The following is a 22,824-nucleotide window of genomic DNA, read 5'->3' on the forward strand; positions in this document are numbered from 1 at the left end:
CTATACACATAATAAATAACATCACTGTTAATTGCAATGCTGACATCCTTGCAGAAGTGAAGCAGATGTAGCTCCAGTGTTCTAACTGGCAACATAAATAAATCTAGTGCTTGCCTCAGAATTCCTCACAAAAGCTAAGTTCTGTATGAACTCTGAAAAGAATCAAAGCCAAAGGTAGGTGTTCCTAATAAGAAAACTCTACAACAGGCCAGTAAATACAGCATAGTGACATTCTCTTACCAAGACCAATTTCATCCAGCTGAAGACCATAGAGAAAGCCATTCTTATTGAAGAAAGCCTGGAGGCTCTTCTCCTTGGCTTGGCCTATGGTGTCACAGTCCAGAACATTAACTTGAATAGTTTGAGAGGCATCTCCACTCTCGTTTTCGGGGATTTTTTCAAAGATAATGTTCAGCGTCTGGGGAAGGAAACACGTGTTATTCTGACTTATAGGGAACACCTGGTATAGGAAACCTACAAACTCCAGACAGATTTTCAGCACCTGAGAGATTTATTTATTATTAAAGTTGTTTCAAATAAAGATTATTTGAAGGAACTACACAAAGAAGCATTTAGAATTCTTTCTGTTAATAAAATGAAAAATAGATATATACAGCTATGTATTTCCAAGAGTGTATTTTGTCTTCTGCTTTTGTGCGAATGTATTTCAGTGAATTACCAAAAAAAAAAACAAGAGACAAGGAAGAATTACAATGCATGCTCTAAAAAAAGCAGATCTTTTATGTAAAATGAATGCCTTAACAGCAAAACTGTAAGTGACAAGAGATCTGATAAGGTTGCTGAGTAAGCAGTCATGGTAAGCATGATTGATTCTGAGTGGCAAGAAAGCAGTGTTAAAATGCATATTTACACCAGCAGATTATGCTGAGTGCCTTATATCCCACAGAAGGTACAGCTCCCCTGGAGCTGTCGGTGTCTGTCTGTGCACAGCCCCGTCTCTGCAGGCAGCACTGACAGGGCTGCCACAAAAGCAGTGAAAATAGATAGAATCCAAAGTGGTACAGATCTGCACAGAAAAGTGCCTTGTGTCCCGTTAGTTGTTATTTCAGCTCAAACACCCATGTCTGGTTAAAGCACCCCTGCCCTTTAGTCACTGCTACTCCTGGCTGGGACACAACTCCTGCACACGAGCTGAGTAGGGGCTGGAGAGAGCTGTCAGTGACACTGAGTGACTATCCCCAGGGAATGGTTTTTTTGTCAGGTCATATTTCTGATCAGGTCAGGCAGATCAGCTGCTAGAAGGCAGGAAATAAGGGATGAGCACAGAATTGCTAAGTTGTAATTGTAATTGCCAAGAAATAACACCAAAAATTTCCAGTGCCACAGCCTGCTCTGTGCAGTGAAATCGCTGTCCAGCTACATGGACACAGATGTTCTGCTGGAGATGTCTTGGGACAGGATTAAAACAAGTGTTTTAGGTGCCAGCACTTGATTGCAAGTGTCATAGGAAAATAAATGTTCTCAAACCATTCTGGCTGCTGAACAGTTGTGGTATAACATCTATCTTCTGACTGAAATGAGAGGACTCCATGTGACTCTGAAGGACTGAGCATTAAAATAGGAAGCAAGTAAACAATTTTTTTTCTCTGCTGTCACGTGAAGGCAAGAATTTCTGTCCAGGTTGTTGCAGGGACAACTTTTCTATCTTCTCAGAAAAATAGGTAGTTATTAATAGTTGTAGAATAGAATTTTCTGCTTATTACCCAGCAAGAGTGGAAATTACAACATGCTACTAGTGAAAAAAAGTAATCCAATGCAACAAAAATTAACTTTACTGTCTCTACAGAAGCAAAGGGACTATTAAAAACAGGGTTGCAAAACTATTAAGATTATGATTTAAGAAAGACTAGGATGTAACTGAAGTAAGGGGGAACAACTTAATCAGGACACTGAGATGTTTAATTGTGAGGAAAATGAGTCCATGGAAAGGACAGATGGAACAAGAGAAAAGGATATGTGGGAATTGCAGAAGGAGAAGCAGACTGGACACCATGCCTCAGGTTGGGATTTCATGCAGAAAATTAATAAAAAATATATTGGCACAGCAATGAGGGAGTCATGCTTGGTTAGGCCCACAGACCAACTGTACAGACAGCAGTTTTGTCCTTGACTCTGACTGCCCTGAAGTCATGGTCTTGTAGGATTAAAATGTGGACAGGGACTAACTGTATTTTGTCCTTGGAAAACTTATTTTAATCAGTCTTTGCCCCTTCTAGTCTCAAAACTGATATTTCTGAAGCAGCTCCTTGCACTTTAACTGGTGTTGATTTGGCTCTATTTGGCTCTTGGAAGCATTCCTTCCTTCAGATGATCCTTTCCTTCTAACAATATTCCTACACTGCAATATTCATATTCCTGCTCCTGCTTCATTTTCCACTTCTTTCAGATCATCAAGAGGAACTGTCTATGTCTCTTCCTCCTTTCCTTTTCAGCATACACTCTCACACAGGCTGCACAGGAATGTGCAGCCTCTTCAGTCATTAGCACATGAGAGCCCTCCCATTCCTGCTCCACTCGCTGGAGGATGACAGGACTGTGAAAAGAGAGAAGTCATCCTTCATGTAGGTGGGATACAAGTCATGTATGGAGTGCTTAAGTGAAAGTATCCACAGTGTGAGGATAATAGGAATGCTTTTTAACTCAAAGAAGTGGTCAGATGGGAAAGAATATTTAAACATGTAAAAGTCTCTAAGCCATGAGAGCCAGATGGTTTTGCTGATACGATTTCCTGCAAAAGTTAATCTTAAGTGATAAAGCAATTGATGGAGAGCTAGGAAAGCCAATTATTATTAAGCTGTCCCTCTGCAACTGGAGTTTTCATAAATCAGATTCCACCTGTCTGACAGCATAGTCCCTGGCTTTAGAAACCATTAATCAGAAGCCGACAGTCACAATCACTATACTTAGACACATAGTGTAGAACTAGAAAAAGAAGTTATTGTAAAATTATGAAAGGCCTTTTATGATCAGCTCTGGAGGTCAGAAAATATATGAGAAATCAGAGGAGGACATGTGAAAGTCAAAAAAATATCATCAAGCCTTTTTCTAAGCTCTCTCACTTTGCGGAGGAAACAAAAGTACTATTAACTTAGCAAAAGGTTCAGGAGAAAATTATAGAAACTGGTTCAGGCTAATAATATCTAGAGATGAGACTTCACACTCTAGAAATCATGACAGTAAGACAAAGTCACAGTACTCTTCAGAAAAGCTTTAACATGGGTTGCAAGAATTGTTAAAGGCTACTTAAGGAGAAGGTGGCACCTGCAACTACTTGTATAGAACTAGCTTGGAACCTAGCTACAAGACAGGAACAAACCTAAAAAAAATGCATTTTCACCCATGCAGTCACAGAAATAATGACATTTGATGACAGTGTTTGCAGATGGCTTTTCAGATTTGTAGTTTCCTTGAAAATTAATTTCACACAATGAATTATTTAGCAGAGCTATTAATAACCATAGCAGATAATAAATGAGATATGGTTTAATAAAGCAATGTGATAGTATCATATTTTCTTAGCAACAAAGAACAATAATCTGGGCTATTCAAAGACTCTTATTCATTACCCTATGCATCAGCTATGCATCTGAAGAAATAATATTTCCATTTATCAGATAGATGTAAAAAAAACCCAAAAAATCCTCTTTGACTGGTGAAAGTTAGTCAATTTATGTAAAGAGCCAGTACCAGGATGTACCACATAACAAAACTGCCTTAAAACTACTCCCATTTCCCAGGCTATGAAATACAATCCACAGGAAAAATCAGATTGATTGCATGATCCTTCTGCAGCAGCCAGAACAGTCACCTGTGAAGAGGTTATAGAGCAGCTGTAGGAGAGTTAGCCAATTGGCACAGAAAATGCTGCAGGAGTTAAATTTAGGCTCGATGGGCACTGCACAATGGAAGGGTTGTGCTGTTGATGCTGCTGTATCTGACACTCCATCTGTCTCTAATCCAGAGGACTCTCCTGTAGCCAACATCTGCACTGCTCACTTTGTAGCGAGGGCTGCTGTGTTCTTTTCTGCTGACAAAAATCCCCTTAGATCACATACTTTTAATAGCTTCCTTATCTCTCACAAGTGTGACTAATAATACCACAACCATGATGTCTTATTAGGAAATTGGTTTCCTTGTCTCTGCTTTACTCCTTTACAGCCCACCCACCTTTTTTTAACACCCCTCTTCTAACCCATAAAGCAGTTAAACACTTTAAACAACCTTCCACTACATGGCTTTGCTTCACTTTTGATGAAAGGCAGTTGTCTGAACATGTGAATTAGATAATTTCTTCCCATCTAAAAATACAAACAGATTTCAGCAAAGCATTCAACAGCCCAAATGCCTTTTTAAAAATAAGCAAGGACTACTCAAAAGAATGCTGAAGCACCTAGTCCAGTGTAAGAAGTCTCCCCTGGACTGGTGATATGCATGATGGAGCCCTGCTCTCCTGGAGATGACTGAACACCTGCCTGCCCGTGGGAAGCAGTGAATGAATTCTTGTTTTGCTTTGCCTGTGTGCAATTTCTGCTTTCCCTATTGACCTGTGCTTATCTCAACCTGTGACTTTTCTAGCTTTTTCCCTTCTGATTCTCTCCTCAGTCCCACTGGAGGGGGAGTGAACAAGCAGCTGCCTGGGGCTTGGGGAGATCCACCACTGAGAACATCTCCCATTCCAGGCTGGCACTTTCTATTCAAAATGAATCTCCTCAGTGAAAGGCTAGCACTCAGCTGAGGAGCACACTCCTTCATCAGTCATTGAACAAATTATCTGCAGAGAGGTGCAGCTGCTTGTCTGCCTGTGAGAGAGCAGCCCTGCTTCCTCAGCCTGAGAAAAGGATCCATGACACATCCAAGTCTCTTTCAAGGCAGCTTTATTTCTCAGTACTCAAATATAAGCACAGCATGAAAGAGCACAGCTTCTCAGCCCATACTTGACCAGTGCTTTTAGAAGCATCTTTCCTTCAATTCCTCCACTTGAGTATGTTCTTCAGCAGCCTATCTCTGTTCAGGGCCTCACCATTTCTAGCAGAGAGGGTTAACAGAAGGGTGTCGGGTCATCCAAGGTCTGTGGCCTTTTTTAAAAGGCATGGGGCCCTGCCAGGGAACAGCTCTAATGCAATTCAAACACTACATGTTTCCAGGTTCTCTTTTTTTTCTGGTTACAAATGGCCTGAATGTTAAAAACCTCTCCTGATCTGTGGAGCTCACCCTGATTTTTAGGAGCCTGTCTGTATCCTGCTTTTACTGGTTTGGAACTGAACTCCAAGTCCTGAAAGGAGAGATTCTCATGCAGAGCATCTACACCCTTGTTTGTACCCTGTTACTGATTTGAGAATTGAACTCCCTACCAGATATATCCCTGTATCTTCAAGTGCCTACACAGCTTAAAAAAATCTGGACACCAAGTGGCCACAGATTTGCTTCACCATCTCTATATAACCCTCTTTTTGGCTGTATTTTTTTATGCTTTGCTCTGGAGAGGTAGATTTAAATGTACTGCTATTGTAGGGCTGGGCAAAGAGGAAAATCAAAATACCAACAAAATACTGCAAGACTCAGAATGTAAATGCAATGAGCAACTGTACAAGTGCACTTGAAAACTGAGATCAGAATTTATTCCATTTAGCAAACAAAACCTGCTTTCCTTTAGGCAGAAATGTTCTTCCACAGTAAGGAGAAAACACTTGGTTCCCAGTCTGTAAGCTTACAGGTCCTGCACATCAATGTAGTGCATCTGAAGTGGTGTTAGTGAGGGAAGAAAACTGCCTACTTTCTCTTAAGCCTCCTGTCAAATGCCATTTTTGAAGGGAAAATGTGCACAGCTGCTTGCTTCCCCAGCCCAGAAAGCCTCAGCACTCCACCTAAGTCTCTTCACAGCACAGTTTCAGCTTCCAGCATAAATCTCAGATAAACCACCTAACAAAACCATTTCCCAGTCCAGCCAGAGCTACAGTCCTTGACGTTCATCTCTGCAATTTCATTGCAGGAGTCCTCTCTCCTTTTGTGATGGCTTTAAAGGGAACATTCAGCACTTCTCAGCTAAGCCCGAGGAATGCTGCACCTAAACGGGAGAGCTGATCTATATTAACCCTATAGCTGCATCATTATCTCCTATTCAAAAGCAGGAATACAAAGTACAAAGGCAGGAAACAACGTTCAAGAAGGGCTGTAGGCTCTCAATTCCTCATCCATCTGCAGAGTGTTCCCCAGTGATAGCAAGTCCTTCAGACCACTTACCTTTTCTCCTCTTCACTGCAGTCTGAGCACAAGATCCTATCAGTGGCTACATGCATAGAAGTAGCTCTAGAAAAAGTATTTAAGGCTCTTCAGCAGTTGCAGAGTCAGCTATCCCCCCCAAGGGGCTCTCAATTTGAATGTGTGCTATAAATAAGAAAATATTTCTGTGCAGTCTACTAGTAACAGGCATATTCAGCTTGCTTGAAAATTGTTGCTCTGCATCACCACTGCATTTTGCATCCTATGGATACAGACAGCAATATATTTAAATTTACTCTGGATCTCAAATACATGCCAGCAGGCAGCACACAAACAAGGAAACCAAAGACCTTGGATTATGTATTCGATTTTTAGTTACAAACTTCCTTTCCAAATGCACACTTGGTAACTTAGCCTGAAGTACCTTCAAATGCAGCCTCTAACAACAGCTTTGTAAGAAGAAGATTTGACTACTGCTTTATCAGTTTGAAGCCTTCATTAGAGAATGACAGGTCAGAAATGACCCACAGAAATGTTGCCATGGCAGTGAGTTTCCTATGTGGCCCAGTGAGAGAAGTCCAATGGACTGCTGACCAGCCACATTTTCCAGGGTCATGTAGTCTGCTCCAGTATTATATCTTAGCACCTCCAAGTTCTTGCTCCCAGGCAGACCTGGAAACTTCAGCCCTACCAGAGGCTTAGCCCATGGGCTCAGAAAAGGACTGAAAGCACTTGAACTGTCCTTGCTGTGGCCATTGCTGCCTGCCAATTTCTGCTCCCAAGGTGTGAAGCCCACTGCTCAGCAGCACTTCTCATACTCCTCATTATGTCGCATAACTCTGACTGGAAGTCGGGAGTAAAGAAGCAAGGAAGCTACAAAAATAACTAGAAATACACATTTTTAAGTTCTCAGACCTAAAATCACTTGGAAACTCTGGAGCAGAAGAGTGCTCTGGTTATTCTGAAAACCCTTTTCAGACCTCCTCCTCCAATAGCCACAATTTTTAAATGATCCAAAGTGCAACAATCCTGCTATCCCTTCTCATCTCAGTGTCACAATGACAATCAGTAAGGGAACTCCAGCTTTTAAAGATGTTTGGGTGCAACTGGAAAACAGGAAGTACTTCTTAGGTGCTTTGAGAAAGGCAAAAAAAACTACGGTAAAGTTCAGAAGCTTAGCTAGACTTCCCAGATATCTTGTTTTTAACCAAGCATCTAATTAAAATCCACAATGCTGTAACCATGCTAATTTGAAGATTATTTGGTGCTAATAATATGGAAACACACAGCAAATCATTGCCTGAAGATTAGTCACAAGTAAACACAATAGAAAAAAAACCTACTCTGCATTCCATTCTTTCATTCATTCATTAAGTGTGGTTTAGTTTAAATTCTAAGCATGTTTATATTTTTGTAGTATACTTTGAAATAAGAATGATTTTTTAATATCCTGAGACTTCATTAAACCTGCTCTTTGGTGATTAATGCATGCTGTGAAGTGAGGAGTGCGTGCTATTTGTGAAATGTATATCAGACAAACGGTTAAACTCTTACCATGTTTAGAAACTTTGTCAGCAATAACAATTTACTTTCTGGGCACTTAACCACTACCTTAGTGTCTCAAGAGCCTTATTTTAGCTTCTTAGAAACAGAGAAAACATTACAGCTGTCCATGCCTGGAGGAAACACAAGCTGGCAAACATACCACTGTTTTGAATTCAGACACTTGCCACAGCAGCCAGTCTTCGTTGAGAGTGTACAGGGCTTTGCAAGTTATTGCGTCAACAGGTCCTTTGTTTATCCTCTGATTGAGGGTTGTCACCAGCAAATAGAAAGGTTCACCAATTGTCTCCTAGGTCAGGCAAAAAAATACAAGAAAAGTGTATTTTTGCAATCATTAAATGCGCATGAATAACTGGAAAAAAAATGAAGTGTAACAAATGGTGTTATTTCCTTTTAAGTAACTCATTAACTTGCAATTAGAAAAGAAAATCCCTCCAAGCAGATTTATCTAGTTATTGTTTAACCTCCATCTTTTGCTTTTCAGTGTGAAAGTCTCATGCAAATAGCAAGGGACATCTGGAGTGAGTGGCAAGATAGCTCACAGCCCCTTGCTGTGCACAAGCACACTACAGACAAGCTGCTCCTACTCCACCTGGCAGACACTTCCTAGTTCCACCAAAGAGTGGGTGGGGGGTGAGACATGCACATGTTCACATGCATACTTCAGCTACTTCTTCCATTTCCAGTCTTTTGAGAAAACAAGCTAACAACTAGTTTCCTTTTGAATTGGTGTCTCCCCTTTTTGTCTCTGAAAAATGTCTTAGTAACAAGCTGGTGGGACTTACCCTGGTGTATCAGCAAAAGAGGAAATGAAACTGGGGATTTCCTCTCCTGCCTTACCCCAGGGCTCAGGAAAGCACCTGAGAAAGGAAGGATGTGCCTCTATTTCCACATGACACCATTCCTGCAGCCCAGCTAAGGCGTCTCACCAGCACAGCTCTGTAAAATGTCTGGTGTATGGAGAACATATCTCTGACAGCTCCTCGGCACTCTCCTCGGTTCCAGGAAACCACTGTGAACTGCTGAGCCTCAAACAATTCTGCTGCTGTATTAATGTAAGCAGTGATGAGAGTGATACCAACAGTGTGATAGCATCACGTTGATAAGAGAGACAGGAAGAGTAACCAAGCACTGAAACCAACAACAAAGTGCTATCAAGTTACTAAAAGAAGCAAATATTAAAATGAAACTAAATGCTTATTTTGTTTTCATTTGAAGTAATTTAGATCTTGAAATCTGCAATACTGCTTGGAGGTTGAAAAGTTTGGAAAGAAGTTTAGTTTTCCAAAGGATGGTATTCCTTAAATCTCCATTTCTTGGTAGCTTTGCAACCCCTTGCATAGATGGGTACCACTGCATTCTATCAAGTGTATCAGTCTTTTAATATGATCACAACAGATCTCACTGGGCTGAAATGTCTGGTATGAGCAAAGGATACGCTGAAATTACAAAATTACCCAAATCTTGCCCAAATACATGACATGATCATTGCTTGGAGATGTGCTCTTTTCCTGCATTCCACTGATGACAGCCAGCTAAGCCACCTAAACTAGAAGAGTGCTCACTCATAATGTTAAATGCTAGACTGAATGCTTTAAACTGATCCCTCTGACAGTTCCTATGGAAAAAATCAATTCAAGAAATTCTCTGCGTATCTCATGTAGTGAAAAGGTGTACACATACCCGCAGAAACCCAGAAAGGCAGACAGACATCCAGTTTGTCAGCAATTTTTCTACCACAGATTCAGTTCGTCTGAGCAGGAGCTTAGGCTGCACATTGCTCGATTGTTCCATCAAGTCCCTTGTCAATACTTCCAAAATATGGGTCAGATAAACTAGCTTCGTTTGCAGTGCAATAGTCAAGAAGGATGCAAACAAGCACCTGTGGGGGCAAAAAAAGAATGCTCTAATTCTGGAATTTCTCTTCCCAGTCATCTTTAATAAATGAAACACACTTTAGTGCAGCTCATATCCTAAGTTCTTCCTCCTTAGGCACATAAATTGTCCACTGTTCTCTACAAAAATATAAAAAATTCAAGTCCATCTGCTCTTGTGATTATGTTTTAAACACAGAATGTGTGTCTCTAAATTTAATTTTGCAGAACAACACCTGCTCCAGTGACAGAACATTTCTAAACTGTAGAACTGTTGATCTAACTGCAGGAAGTGTTTACAGTTTTGAACTGAGGTTCCCTGCTCCTTTGCCTCTTTGTTTATATGTACAAACATTCCAATTTCTCTTTAATTGCTTGTTTTAATGGCAATGTTTTTTCTTCCTCAGTGAGTACAGATGGAGAAGGAAAAATGCTCCAGAGTACTGCAAATTTGTTTTGCAAAAACTACCAAATACATTTGTGTGCCACAACCCATGTTGTTTCTTCCTGCTAATTCTTTTTCTTGAAGATTATAAGCATAATCATACTATACCTGTCTTTCACAGAGAAATTTTTCTGCTTTTCAAGGGTGTGAATGAGAGTAACAAGAAAGTTCTTGTTACAAATTAAAGCATGCAACATGTTGAAGCTTTCATCCTTGCTCGTTTGGTCTCTGCTCTGGAATAGTTAAACAAAAATAAGCAAACTGTAGTTTGGCTATGATGGATTCTTAATGCTCATAAAAAAATTGAAAGAAACATATGGGATCAGATCCTGGCCTCATTCAAATCAGTGGGAATTTTGCATTTATTTAAGGCGTCTCAGGATTTTACCAAAAATGCATTTATGTTTGTGTACAACACAGAATATACACATGCAGAGCATACATTTTCTGCCCTATACACAAAGCAATGCCAATAGTTAAGTTTGCCCATCATTTCCCATGATGAGATTCTGTTTTATCTAAGTAAGTCAAATACACATTGGATAAGAGCACCTTACACTTCAAACTCCTTTTACATAAAAACCCATGTAACCGCCCTCATGGAGGAAAGGGAACATGCTGAAAATGCAAGCTGATGTGTTCTAGGACAACACTGAGAGAAGGGATACAATCACTCTTGAAAAAAAAAATTAAATAAGGCATATCACACTACATCGGCTTACCTGGGGCATTTCTTCACTGAAGATGGATGCAAAGCCTCCTGACTAAAATATAAGGGGATATTTATCATTCACAAGTACACCAGAAGTTTCTAACACATGTATGTTTAACACACCAAGCATGTTCCTGATACTACTCAAAACAAAACAGTGGAAATGTCGACTTCTAGCAGATACAATATAAAAACTCCACACAGTGACTTCTGTACAGGTGCTACCAAAGTTCACTGGAAAGTGAACTCTCAAAAATGACCTGGTATCATCTTCAATGCGCTGTGTGTGTTACTCATGCTGCTGAGCTGCACTAGCACAGCACTCAGCCAAGGCTCCCCAGGAAGAGCTGTGTGTCACTGTCATCTGCAAATGTGCTGGTGTGCAAGGGGTGCTGCAGGCTGCATCCTTCCTGGCTGGCACTGATAGCCTTGGGTAACAGGGCTGCTGTTAACCAAGTGACACTTGAGCTCATCTGCCTCCATTCATTGCAAGGCACCCCATGAATAGTCACTAATGAACTCGCCAGGACGTCCATGCTGGCAGTCTCCACTGAGGCACAGGTGCCACCACACATCCAGTCCTAGCAAAAGCTCTCACACAAAGCTCCCAGTTCTCAAACACCTTGTCAATGCCTCTTGAGCAACAGATCTACAGCATTTACTGTCATCTGCTTTATCTGTCATGCTGGCAGCCCCTGGTTTCCTTACAGAACCACAGAATGGTTTGGGTCATAAGGGACCTTCATGATTATCTAGTTCCAACCCCACTGCCCTGGGTAGGGATATCTTCTACTGGACCAGGCTACACAAATCCAATCTAGCATTGAACATTTCCAGGGATGGGGCACCTACAACTGCTCTGGACAATTTGTTTCATGGCCTCATCACCATCATGATAAGAAATTTCTTCCTTATGTTCAATTTTAAGTTTATTATCTTTCAGTTTAAAACCATGAGCCCTTGTCCTACTGCTACAGAGCCTGGTAAAAAGTCTGTCTCCATCTTTCTTACAAGCCCCATTTTAACTGAAAGGCTGCCTTCCTTTCTGAAGGCTGAACAAGCACATCTAGCTCAGACATTCTTCACAGAAAAGGTGTCCCAACCTTCTGAGCATTTTCATCCCCCTCCTCTGGACCTGCTCTAACAAGCTCGTGTCCTTCTTGTGCTGGGGAGCCTCAGAGCTGGATGCAGTGCTCCAGGTGGGGTCTCACAGGGCACAGAGGGAGAATCACCTCCCTCAGCCTGCTGGCCATGCTTCTTTTTGATGTAGCCCTGGCTATGATGGACTTTGGGCTGTGAGCACACACTGGCATCTCACATCTAATCTTTCATCTACATATCTGATTGTTCATCCCTCCTTTTCCTCATTCATCCTGCTCTATTCTACCTTACCAAACTGTTCTCCCTCTTCCTCCACTGGCTATTCCCATTTCTCCAGACCTTCTTTAGCAAGTCCAACATCAACTACCAATAAAAGACACACACACATGTAGAGTGAAAGAACCAGAACTGTGTTAAAGGTTAAAAATGCCTGAGAACAGGGAACAAGGATTGGAGCATTAAACCAAACAATGTGTGAAACTGAGGGAAAACAGAAATAAAAAGACAAATCTAACAAGCAAAGCAAAAATCAGGCTTAGCAAGCATCAAGAACATTTTAAGAGTAGATATAATATCCATTTAAGACCAGAAGCACTAAAAGCTATTAAGCCAGATCAAATATAGAAAACTGAAGCAGTGGGAAGCAAGACTCTCAGAACAAAGATGGGGTGGATCACTCTTCATTTTAGGTATGGGAGTCCCTCTTTAAGCAGCTTGTCCCATCCTAAGGGAGATGCCTCAGACAAATGGGATGAATTGTTTTCCTGAGCTGCCCATCTCTGCACTGACTACAGAAGATGCTCAGTCAACAGCTTCAATTTCCATGCTAAAACAGCTGAGACAAAGCCCATCAATCACACTGGAGAGCACAAAGAGTGCAATATGGACACCATTCAAACACATGTGGTTAGTGAAGGAAGTGGTGGTTTGTCACTTTGACCCTCCTGTCAACCCTTCTGACACTCAGCTGCAATATATACCCCACTGACTTTTCTGATCTTCTATAATATTTGTTCAGTGGAGCACTGCTTTTCTGCCACATTCTTACAGCACAAGGCATGTTTGGACACTACTGCAATGTAAACAGTAAGTACTTGGCAGAAGAAATTGGTATACAACAGTTTAAGTAAGTTGCCTGACACTGTATGTTTGCAGAGAGCTAACAGTAGCAAGTGTACCTTTGTGGGATAAGTGTTTCAAACTGAGACTAAATCCAACTGAAATAATTTCCAGGATGTGCAGTGGCATGAGACTCACCGAGGCAGAACAGGAGCCCTTCCCATTTTTACTTTACAGACTGCAGCATAGTGGCAATTTTTATACCTTTTTTCTTAACTTTTTATTTGCATAGAGCACAGCATTTCCACTGAGTCAGCTTCCACAGACTATTACTGTTTTGACACGGGAAAGTATAGGAAAAGGTACATTCTTAAGAATAAAATGCTATTTTAATGCTAATATGCCTGGTAACAAAACAAACAGAAAGGAAAAAGATACAGGAAGTAAAGTTTCTTTTCCACTTTCTTCAAACCACATGGTGACCCTCTAAAAATTAGGCTGGGGTCATAACAGTAGTACCAGCAGAGATATTCCCTTTGGTGTGAGAACTGGACTCAAACGATACAGAGATTTTGCATATGTAATTGCTAAATATTATTCTGCTTTGGTGTCTGGTATTTGGTTTTAAGCAAATACCAAAGCCCTGATTCTGCAGTAGCACATGTATTTAACTTTATCACAATGAGCCTTTGCTAGGATCACAAACAGCAATGAAGTGAAGCAGTGTGCAGACAAGAGTGCAAGACCTGGCTGCAGCAGTGATGAGTAATACATGAAGCCTGGTAGATAACTGGAAAATATCACCAGTGGGGATCACAGCTTCTGCCAATTGGATAAATGCTCGTAAGTACTGGTTACCTTCACGGTATTAATATTGAAAGCTGTGGCAAAGGCACTTATCAGCCTCATAATGCCACTATGAGGCTGATAATGGCATTATGAGGCTGATAATGCCACACAGGCAAAAAAAAATTAGTTAGAGAAGTAAAACATTCAAGAGAACATCTGATGCAGTGGCCAAACTGCTTCAACAAACACTGAAAATATCTGCCTCTAAACTGGAAAGCACGTAACTACTCATGTCATTTCTAAGCATTTGAGCTGCACCCCTTTGAATCAACATCTTACCATTTCTGTCACCACCTTGGTGTAGAAAGTCAGCACCATCTTAGAGCCATTTCTTCATCCCACAAATCTAATTAGGAAGTGTCATGATGTTAGCTAGCATGTTAGCTGGCCTGACTGTTACTTCAATTAGCTATAGCATTGGAAGTGAAAGCATGGGAACAAAAAAGAGCAATGGATAAATTATAGCTTAGTTAAGATGGCCTGAAAGGCAAGCAGCTCAGTGAGGCTGAACAAAAATAAATGAACACACACAACCCTTGAAAATTCAAGAATATTGCTTGATCTACAGCACAAAGGCTTGGCTAAATATAGAGATATATTTAAGTGTTGTTTGGTAATTCTTAATTTAAGAAAAGTTTCTTGTGAGAACAAAGTGCAATTACTGTGTAGTATTTCCTTTAGTTATTTGATCCTGACCTTCCTCAATTTTTTACTATTAGTCAGGGCTGACAACTGAAAGACTTGTAAATATTTACCTCTGGAAAGAAAGTTCTAAGAGCAAAGTGTTTGTAGTCAAGGAAGGGAACCGTTCCAAAACTGTCCACCACATCTAATTCATCCATCTGCAGTTCAGCAAATCCTGAAAAAGCACCCCCCCCCATCCCCACCCAGAGAGTTAGTTTAGTTGACACAAAAACACAATTATAACTTGGCCCCAATAGATATTCCTTCAAAAACAGTTTTCAGGGAAAAGGGGCTGTTTTTACATCTGAAGCTCCTAGGAGCTGGAAAGTAGCAATCTACTTTTTTGTTGAAGGAAATACTACATGCAATCCTATTAGCTCAGTGCTATCTGCTACTGCAGTGCTTACAATATTAAACAGCAACTCTGATACAACACAAAAATATTCTAACAGTTACAAAAGGAAAATGTTTATATCATGTGAGCTTCTTGACAGTTTCAGTTCAGAAAATACGCTGCAGACCTACCCTCACGTATTTCCTTACGAATCTCATACTCCAGCAGCTCAAGTTGCTGACTCTGTTTACGAGTTAACTCTTTGGATTTGTATCTAGTAACTATGAATGCCGCTAAAAGGAAGAGAAAAAGACTCTGAGTACAGAAATCACAGAACAGAAAACTCCTATACAAGACATAATTCATTATCAAGAAACACAAAGATTAATGTGCATTTGCACAATTAGTGTTTTATTGTTGTCCCTGTACTAGTACCCATGAGCCCTAGTTATCTGGATCTATATATACCCCAATCTTTAGAAAAATCATTCCTTTTAACAAGGTCTTGAATTGTCAACCCAACTTTATTTGAAAGTGCAGCATATCCTGTTATATACAGCCTGCACAGTGAGACACAGACTCTAACAACCACTTCTACTAATAGCAACGTACTTAAGGTAGCACTGATTAAACAAAAAAATCAGTTGAACAGAAAATCCACTTACAAATTGTTAACTTTTCTAAAGCTTATTTAGAGAGAATAAAGGCGTGACATATGGCTCCTTTTTAAAATGAACTTTAAAAAAAGCAATCAACCAAATGAACAAATCCCTATACTTATTAAAATAAATAGAAGTTTATCAAATATATAACCAGGTAAAACGACACATTAAAAAAATGGAGCACCAGGAAGAGAAGGGGATAACTATTTACCTCCCTCAGTTTAGTAATGACCCACAAATTCATGAATCATCCAAATGAGACTGGGCAGAAACACCACAAACACTGACTGAGGATAAGCAGTTTGTTAGGGTACATCTGCCCCAGGGACAGGAGGGTAGCTGAGCTCTGACAGCTGGAAGGGACCAAGTTGTGACTCAAGGATGTCAGTTCTGTGGCTTGCTTCATGAAGTGAAAGTGAGTAATCCCAGCAGAACAGACAGAAATGTTACTGTCTTGTAACATGCTCGTGATGTGCTGCAGTCTGACAACTCAGATTTCACCACCAGAACAGAGTTAACTTTGTCCACTCTTATTGGGAACAGGGCAAAACATCAGTCTGTTTGTGACAGTTCCAGACATGAGTATGTGCAGTGTCTATGTCCTGATCACACCCTCCAGCAAATCAAAAGCTGATAATACATTATTGTACTTACCTATAATGACACCCACCACAATAGGTAGCAAAATAAGAACATATAAATATATGTGTGATGATGTTGGTTTGACTTCATGCTCAAAATTTCCTAGTTTGACCTGAAGAAAAGCAATGGCTGTGTTAATAGAGGACAGGCATTATATCAGTGCTTAAAATGACATCTAATGTATTTTAAAAAAAGTATTTAAAGCACATAAGGACAATGGTAGATTATTGGGAATAACAGTAGAGGTTCATCAAAATGCACATGAACCAACATTAACTTAAATTTTACTGTATTTGATATTTAAGCAGGGCAACAGAGCAATGATGAAAAAATTGAGAAGTCCTCATGTACCACCAAATTTTGCCATGCTCTTGCTGCAAAGAAGAGCCTCACATGAAAGGCAAGATCTGGCCTCCAGCTGGGCCATGTGGCTGATGCACTCAGAGCTGCAGCTAAACATTTTGGCATTTTGAAACCAGGAAGTCATGTGTTTGCACTCACAGTGTGACTCTACTGAGCAGAAAAGTAAGATAAGACTCCTAATAAGAATGAGGGAAGTAGAATTTTTTCAGACGCACCTGGCCTACAGCCCTCTTCCCTATTTCTCTGAGGAAGTTTCAACCCCTTTATGTAGGACGTTGTTCCTGAGGGTCATTAAAAAAATGCAACATACAGTACAGGTACAACATGTACATGAACATGTTACAATACATGTACAACATCCCCCAGCCATGTGCTTGGCAAAGGCAGGACAGGCATTAATTCTTAGGGATACAGGAAAGTGCTGAAGTCTGCCAAATGCCAAACTGAGGCATTTACCACTGATAATTATGGCAGGAGAAAATTCACAAAGGAGGATCTGAAAGAGGACTGCAAAAGCACATAAATAAAGGGTAGCTAAAGCTATAAACAGGCTAGACACAAAAATATGTTTTGGCACATAAAAAGAATACCACCAAGTGCCAGGGACAGAAATGATCTTGAGATAATTGAAAAGGAGGGTTGAGTTGAAATTATTTTGGGTTACAGCAGGGAAGGCAGAGATCTGGTGATTGCAATCAGTGGCTTGTCACAGGAGGTGAGCAGCCAGGGCAGCTGCAGACTGCCAAATGGAGACTCACATCACAGCTACACAGACACAAGCAAGCAAAAAACCCACAGGGCTGGAAGGACACAGCCTTTATATTTCTGGGGCTACAAGGAACAGAAGACAACGCAGATCTATTTCCTTCATCAAATGTTACTTTTTCCTCTGATGTTTCTATGTTTTCACAGTTCCTATGCAAAGCCCTTCTGGTCTGTGCCTTCCTAGGATCCCATTAGCCTTTTCCAAGGCTCAAATGTGGCTAAATTCATTACCCATCCTGTGACTAATACATCTACTTTTCTAGACTTCTCATGTCCAAATGAAGATTTCCTAAAGCAGAAATTTCTTTTACTTATCCTTGTTTATTGAAAAGTGAGACAAAGCATTCACTTAATTATCTGCTTATATTTCAATTATCTTTATTCTTCACCATAAGCTTCCTATCTAGTGGTCTCATTTCTTTCCTTATCTTTTTTCTTGCTTATGAATCACAGGCTATGTAAGGTACACCTGAATTAATCCAGTTCCTATTCCTAAATTAATTTCATTTTTCTGCATGACATTACAAAACATTCTCTGGCCTGGTAATGCCTCTGAGCTTTATGTTAGCAGTGCATGTCTGATTTTTGTGTTCAAGTCAGTGGTGATATTAAAGAATATCTGTATGAATATCAGCATTGCCCAGAGCCAGCTCCCCACACACAGCATGTGATTTTTCTAACCCCTGGCAGCCTCATAATCACCATGTTAAACAGTTTACTGAATGACTTCCAGGTACATGTGATTTATAGCTTTTTTGTTGTTGAGGAAAACACTCATCGTAGAAAATGAAGATATCTAGCATGATCTGCTTTCATTAAAAGGATTTTGACAATTATCCCATTTTTCACTTACCTCCAGGTCTTTCATGAGTAATTCAGAATACATTCTCAAGTGTTACATAGAGGATTAAATCAGCAAGCCTCCATTTGCCTAGGGTTTGGGGGTTTTTCCAATTTAAAATACTGAGTTTTTATTTGCTGCTCTCCAGTCACACGTCTCCTGACCTCTGTTTTATTTAAAATCTTTCCTACTAAGCCTACATTGTCATGTGTCAGTTTTCCCTCGGTGCTGTGATGGGAATGATCCTGCTCCTGCTGTCTTGAGCCCTTTGATCTATCTGAATCTTCCTTCTGCCACAAGAATGGCATTTTCTTCTCTGACACCTTCATGCAGACTGATCATTCTGTCTTTGAACCCACACTCAATATCTTATTTCTTCTGGAAAACTAAGGCCAGAAATACATTTATTCTTGAGTCAAACTTATATTTTATACCCATCTTATCCTTTTTTCAGTGGCCCTACTTCTTCTATGATGATCTATTCATAAGGTTTTAAAAAATGTGAGGATTTGCTACTTCTATATTTTTCTTATGTTGGAAAAAAATTTAAAGGTACTAGAAGTGCTATTTTATATGGTAACTATTGCATTTGATTTGCTTCAGTAAAGTGCTGGCCTTTCTATGACAGTCACTTCTATGAAGTCTGCAGGATGAGCATGTGATAGAGCAGGGCAACACTGATTTTTAAATGCAGCACCAAACTCAGAAAGGCTTTTCCATGCCATAACTGGCTCAGATGGCAGGATCCACAGATGGGGGATCAGTTAAAAGTGATAAAAAATCAAGAATAGCTTGGTTAATCTTTACTATGAGCCATATGCCTTGAAGTCAATAGAGTTATTTCAGTTTTATACCACCATACACTGCAATAAGAGTCTGGCATAATTTTTCTCCTTCATAAATGGTAATCATAGCATTTAAAAAATTTGTATCTTCATCTTATTCATGGAGCAAATATCTTAAGCTGAAATTCAGCTTTGACATCCATGCTAATGTCCTTATATTTGGGCCTGGCTTTGTGCCACATGCTCAAAGCATCTTAGCTTTCCCAGTGCACATTGAATTCCACCCCATTTTTCATCTAGAAATGCCTTCTGTCTCACTGGTGATCCCTGAGACACATCCTTACCTACTTTAGCAGAACAAAGTGACTGGGAGAACACAATCCTCTTCCTCATGGCCAATGGAGAATTAGATTGCTTACAGATCTAAGATGAGGGGCTCTCCTGGAGACAGTGATGCTGTTCCAATGATGTCTGCTCTGCAGATTAGAGGTGTGACTGCTACTGCTCTCCTGGAGCTCAGCAGCAGTGAGTTCAGCTCTGCCTGCAAAGCTCACCTCTGACACCACCCCACAGAAAATGAACTCAGGCCTGTCAGTGCACCTAAGCTAGGCAGGCATGCTTAGGCATGAGGAAGAAAACTGCACTACCAAGTACCACGACAGCACCAATGATACATTTCACTACTCTTGTATAAACATTCAAACGCTGCTGAATTGCAACAAAAGGGATTTCTACTTACAAAAACTTTCACAGTGGAAAAGTCAATCTTGTCGGTTCCTTCCCTTTTGAATTTGCACAGTATGGTGCTGCGGTCTGGCTTTTTGGTAATATTTTGGACACTGAACCATATCTTTTTGGTCTGTGCACCAGTCATATATAATAGATAAACCTCTACCTCCGTTTTAGAAATATTCAAGTTATCATTTTCTTTCTAGAGGGAAAAAATTGAAGGCAATGATCAGTCACTAAATATAGTAAGAAAAAAAATTTATTTCCAAGCACTATTTTAAATTAGGTACTGTAGTTTACTATTTCAAAACTTACATATATTTTTAATTCCAGATCAGGATCCAGTTCAGTGTGCAGCTGGTAGTTAATGAACACTGGGTCTGGGTGATAGTGTAATTTGACACAAGGTATGAAGGTAGTATCCACTTTTAACATCATATCAACAACTTTACCCTCTGTTGCATGGCTCAGGCTTGGTGTTAAATAATGATATTCAGATGCATTTCCAGGACACCTAGAGACCTAGAAATGCAATAGCAAAGCTCTCACAGTCATTAAATACTCAATAGTGGGTACAATCACAAACAGAGGCACTCAAATTTATTTTAATATCTTCCTGGCTTCACACAGCTACCTGCTAAACCTCTTCTCTGAGATCAGGGCTGCATGCAGAGCACTTGGAAAAATTTCTGTGTTGAGCTCATGTCTACCTTTAACTGCATTTGTCACACACTCTGCACACTGCTTTAAGGCTGATTGCTCACTGCTAAGGTAACTATTTCCTGAGACAGGAATTGTGACAATGAATTTACCTTCTTTCCCCTCAATGCAGGTGACAAGAGAAGAGTAAGACAAGCTCTCCAGCACTCCTAGGAATTTGCTCTTTCTAACTTAATTCCTGAGAGAAGGGGTTGCTACACTCATTGTAGCATTGGGTCATTGTTTACCCCATGGTGATTGTGCTGTGTTCTGGTCTCTGTGCTGCAAGGGTCAACAAAGTGTTTACCTCCTCACAGCCTTGGAGAAAGGTTGTGAGGTTTCATCCCAACCTCAGATCCAGCCTGCTGCCCCTCACTGAGGCAGTGGTGGGCTTTCAGCACAGAGCCAGAGGGAAGCATAGCATCCCCTCCTCCAACGCACCCAAATGTGGAGACTGGGGAGACTCAAAAAGGACAGATTTGTCCCTAGACCATAAAAAAAGCTCAGGGAATTATGCAGGAGAGCAGCTTATGTGTATTTGTGAGTCTGTACTAAGAATGTGTATAACTGTAATCCTGTAAGTGGTCATATTTATTTCAGCAGGGTGACTGACATGTCCGTGCAAAAGGTTGGAAATTATTGAGGTCTCTTCTCCTCAAACCTTAGGAAAACAACCTAATGCATCAAGAGACCTCTATCTGGTATTATAAAGGAGGTTCAGACTTACTGTGAGGTTTGATCTCTGGTCATCTGAAATAATCACACTGTCCACCACATTAAAATTTCTACCAGTTGTGGTAATTTTGCGACCCCCACTGCAAAAACCAAAGCAAAACAAAACACAAACAAACGTGGTGAGAAAGGGAGGTTAATATTATTTCTCTTCCCACAGACACATCCTGCATTAAGGTTTCAGCTGTGACTAAACTACTCAAGTGCATTTTGCTTTGGTAGCAGACAATATAATAAAGTCAAACTACAGAACAAGATAATTTGAGCTATACAGTGTACTTCCACTCTTTCCTCATAATATCATGGTAAATACTTTTGCTACCCCAAAACCACAGGACTTGATTGCACACACATGCACACTCCTTTTCAGGGACTCTTCACCTTTTTTTTCTATTTATGCAGCCAAGGAACCCAGAAAGAGCGTTGTGGTGTTTCACTGCCCCAGCACAGCCCTGCCTGTGCTCAATTCTTGCTTCTTCAGGACAAACTCAGTGTGCCAGGCTCCTCACAGGAAACATTCTCGGTGGTGTTCAGACCATCTGTCTCAGCACACAATGCTGCTTGTGTCTGAGGGCTGTGGCTCACAGTCTCTGCTCTACAGAGTTGGAGTGGCTTAAGGTATTATTAATATCCAGCTGCCTGAGCTGCCTCTCACCTGGAGATGAGGGCATGCATCCTGGCTGCTTAGCTGCTGCAGCTGCCAGCCCAACCCATTCCCTCAAATCCTCACTTGACAAGATATCAGATTCAGAACGTGAGAACAGGTAAAAACTGTGAAAGCAGAGGGACAGGTGAAAGCTGTGCCAGAGAATATCTTTAAAACCACTGTAAGTCTTTCACCAGGTCTGTGAGTTTTCTGCAGAACACAGCAAAGGCTTGAAAAGGGCTCTCTTGGCTTTAGGGAATCATATTGTAAAGCAAGTCTGTGTACATCAGTGCAATGATGATTATTTTCACTTCACTTCCAATCCACTGATACTTTATACTGTTTCACAGATGAAGGCTATATTAGCATCAAGAAATCAAATTAATTGGAGTTAAAATTTCTGCTACCCATGTTTTGGGTTTAGGTTTAGTAGGAATAGACTACTTCTGACTTCTGTAAAGGAGACCTGAGGTAGGCAGAAGTCTACAGAATCCATCTTGCAGCTACTATGACCCTATCTGTTAAATCACTTCACAGGCATAAATTTATCCAACACAAAGCTTACAACAGTCTTCTAAGCTTGCTTCAGCTGCAGTCTGGCCAAGGAAGAAGGCTCATATTGGCTCAGTGCAATTACATTTGAATAAATACATAAAAAGTACAGGAAGACAAACTTACCTGATCCAGGAGGTATTTGGTGTAATTCTAGAACATGATGGCAGAGAAACATAATGCAGGGTCATTGGTGGTGAACATTTTTTCCCATTAGCCTGGATACATATACTTTTGGCCTCTTTACGTGTTGGTGGGAGAGCAAATGTCATTTGTGTATCATTTAGCACATTTCTGACTTTAATGCTGAAGAAGAAAGAAAACAAACACTGAAACACAAGATGCCACTTATTGGTGTTACTACATGAAGCCTATAGCCTACAGCAGGAGACAAGGAGAAAAGAGAACTGAATCTCTCTCTGAGCTGCCAGATGGAAGTGGAAAGAGAGAGCAGGGAGTTGAAGAGACAAAGTAGGGCATCTTTTGAATGAAGTTGCTATGTGACAATAATCACACAAAACAGTATAGATAATCAACCCTGGGATAA

General features: G+C 40.5%; 1 protein-coding gene across 1 annotated transcript in view; it reads right to left on the bottom strand.

The window, feature by feature from the left end:
* Positions 1–22,824, bottom strand: part of PLXNC1 (plexin C1) — a 71,221-nt gene that overhangs the window by 16,245 nt on the left and 32,152 nt on the right. The window contains exons 11-22 of the mRNA XM_063154896.1: positions 22,404–22,583; positions 21,075–21,162; positions 19,964–20,170; positions 19,659–19,850; positions 16,178–16,277; positions 15,053–15,154; positions 14,599–14,702; positions 10,845–10,886; positions 10,231–10,355; positions 9,487–9,685; positions 7,946–8,092; positions 241–418 (exon numbers count right to left, since the gene is read on the bottom strand). Coding sequence (XP_063010966.1) covers positions 241–418; positions 7,946–8,092; positions 9,487–9,685; positions 10,231–10,355; positions 10,845–10,886; positions 14,599–14,702; positions 15,053–15,154; positions 16,178–16,277; positions 19,659–19,850; positions 19,964–20,170; positions 21,075–21,162; positions 22,404–22,583 — 1,664 coding nt within the window. The remainder of the gene's footprint in view (positions 1–240; positions 419–7,945; positions 8,093–9,486; positions 9,686–10,230; positions 10,356–10,844; positions 10,887–14,598; positions 14,703–15,052; positions 15,155–16,177; positions 16,278–19,658; positions 19,851–19,963; positions 20,171–21,074; positions 21,163–22,403; positions 22,584–22,824) is intronic.

This window comes from Melospiza melodia, chromosome 4 (assembly GCF_035770615.1).
Source record: "Melospiza melodia melodia isolate bMelMel2 chromosome 4, bMelMel2.pri, whole genome shotgun sequence".
Taxonomy (NCBI): Eukaryota; Metazoa; Chordata; class Aves; order Passeriformes; family Passerellidae; genus Melospiza; species Melospiza melodia.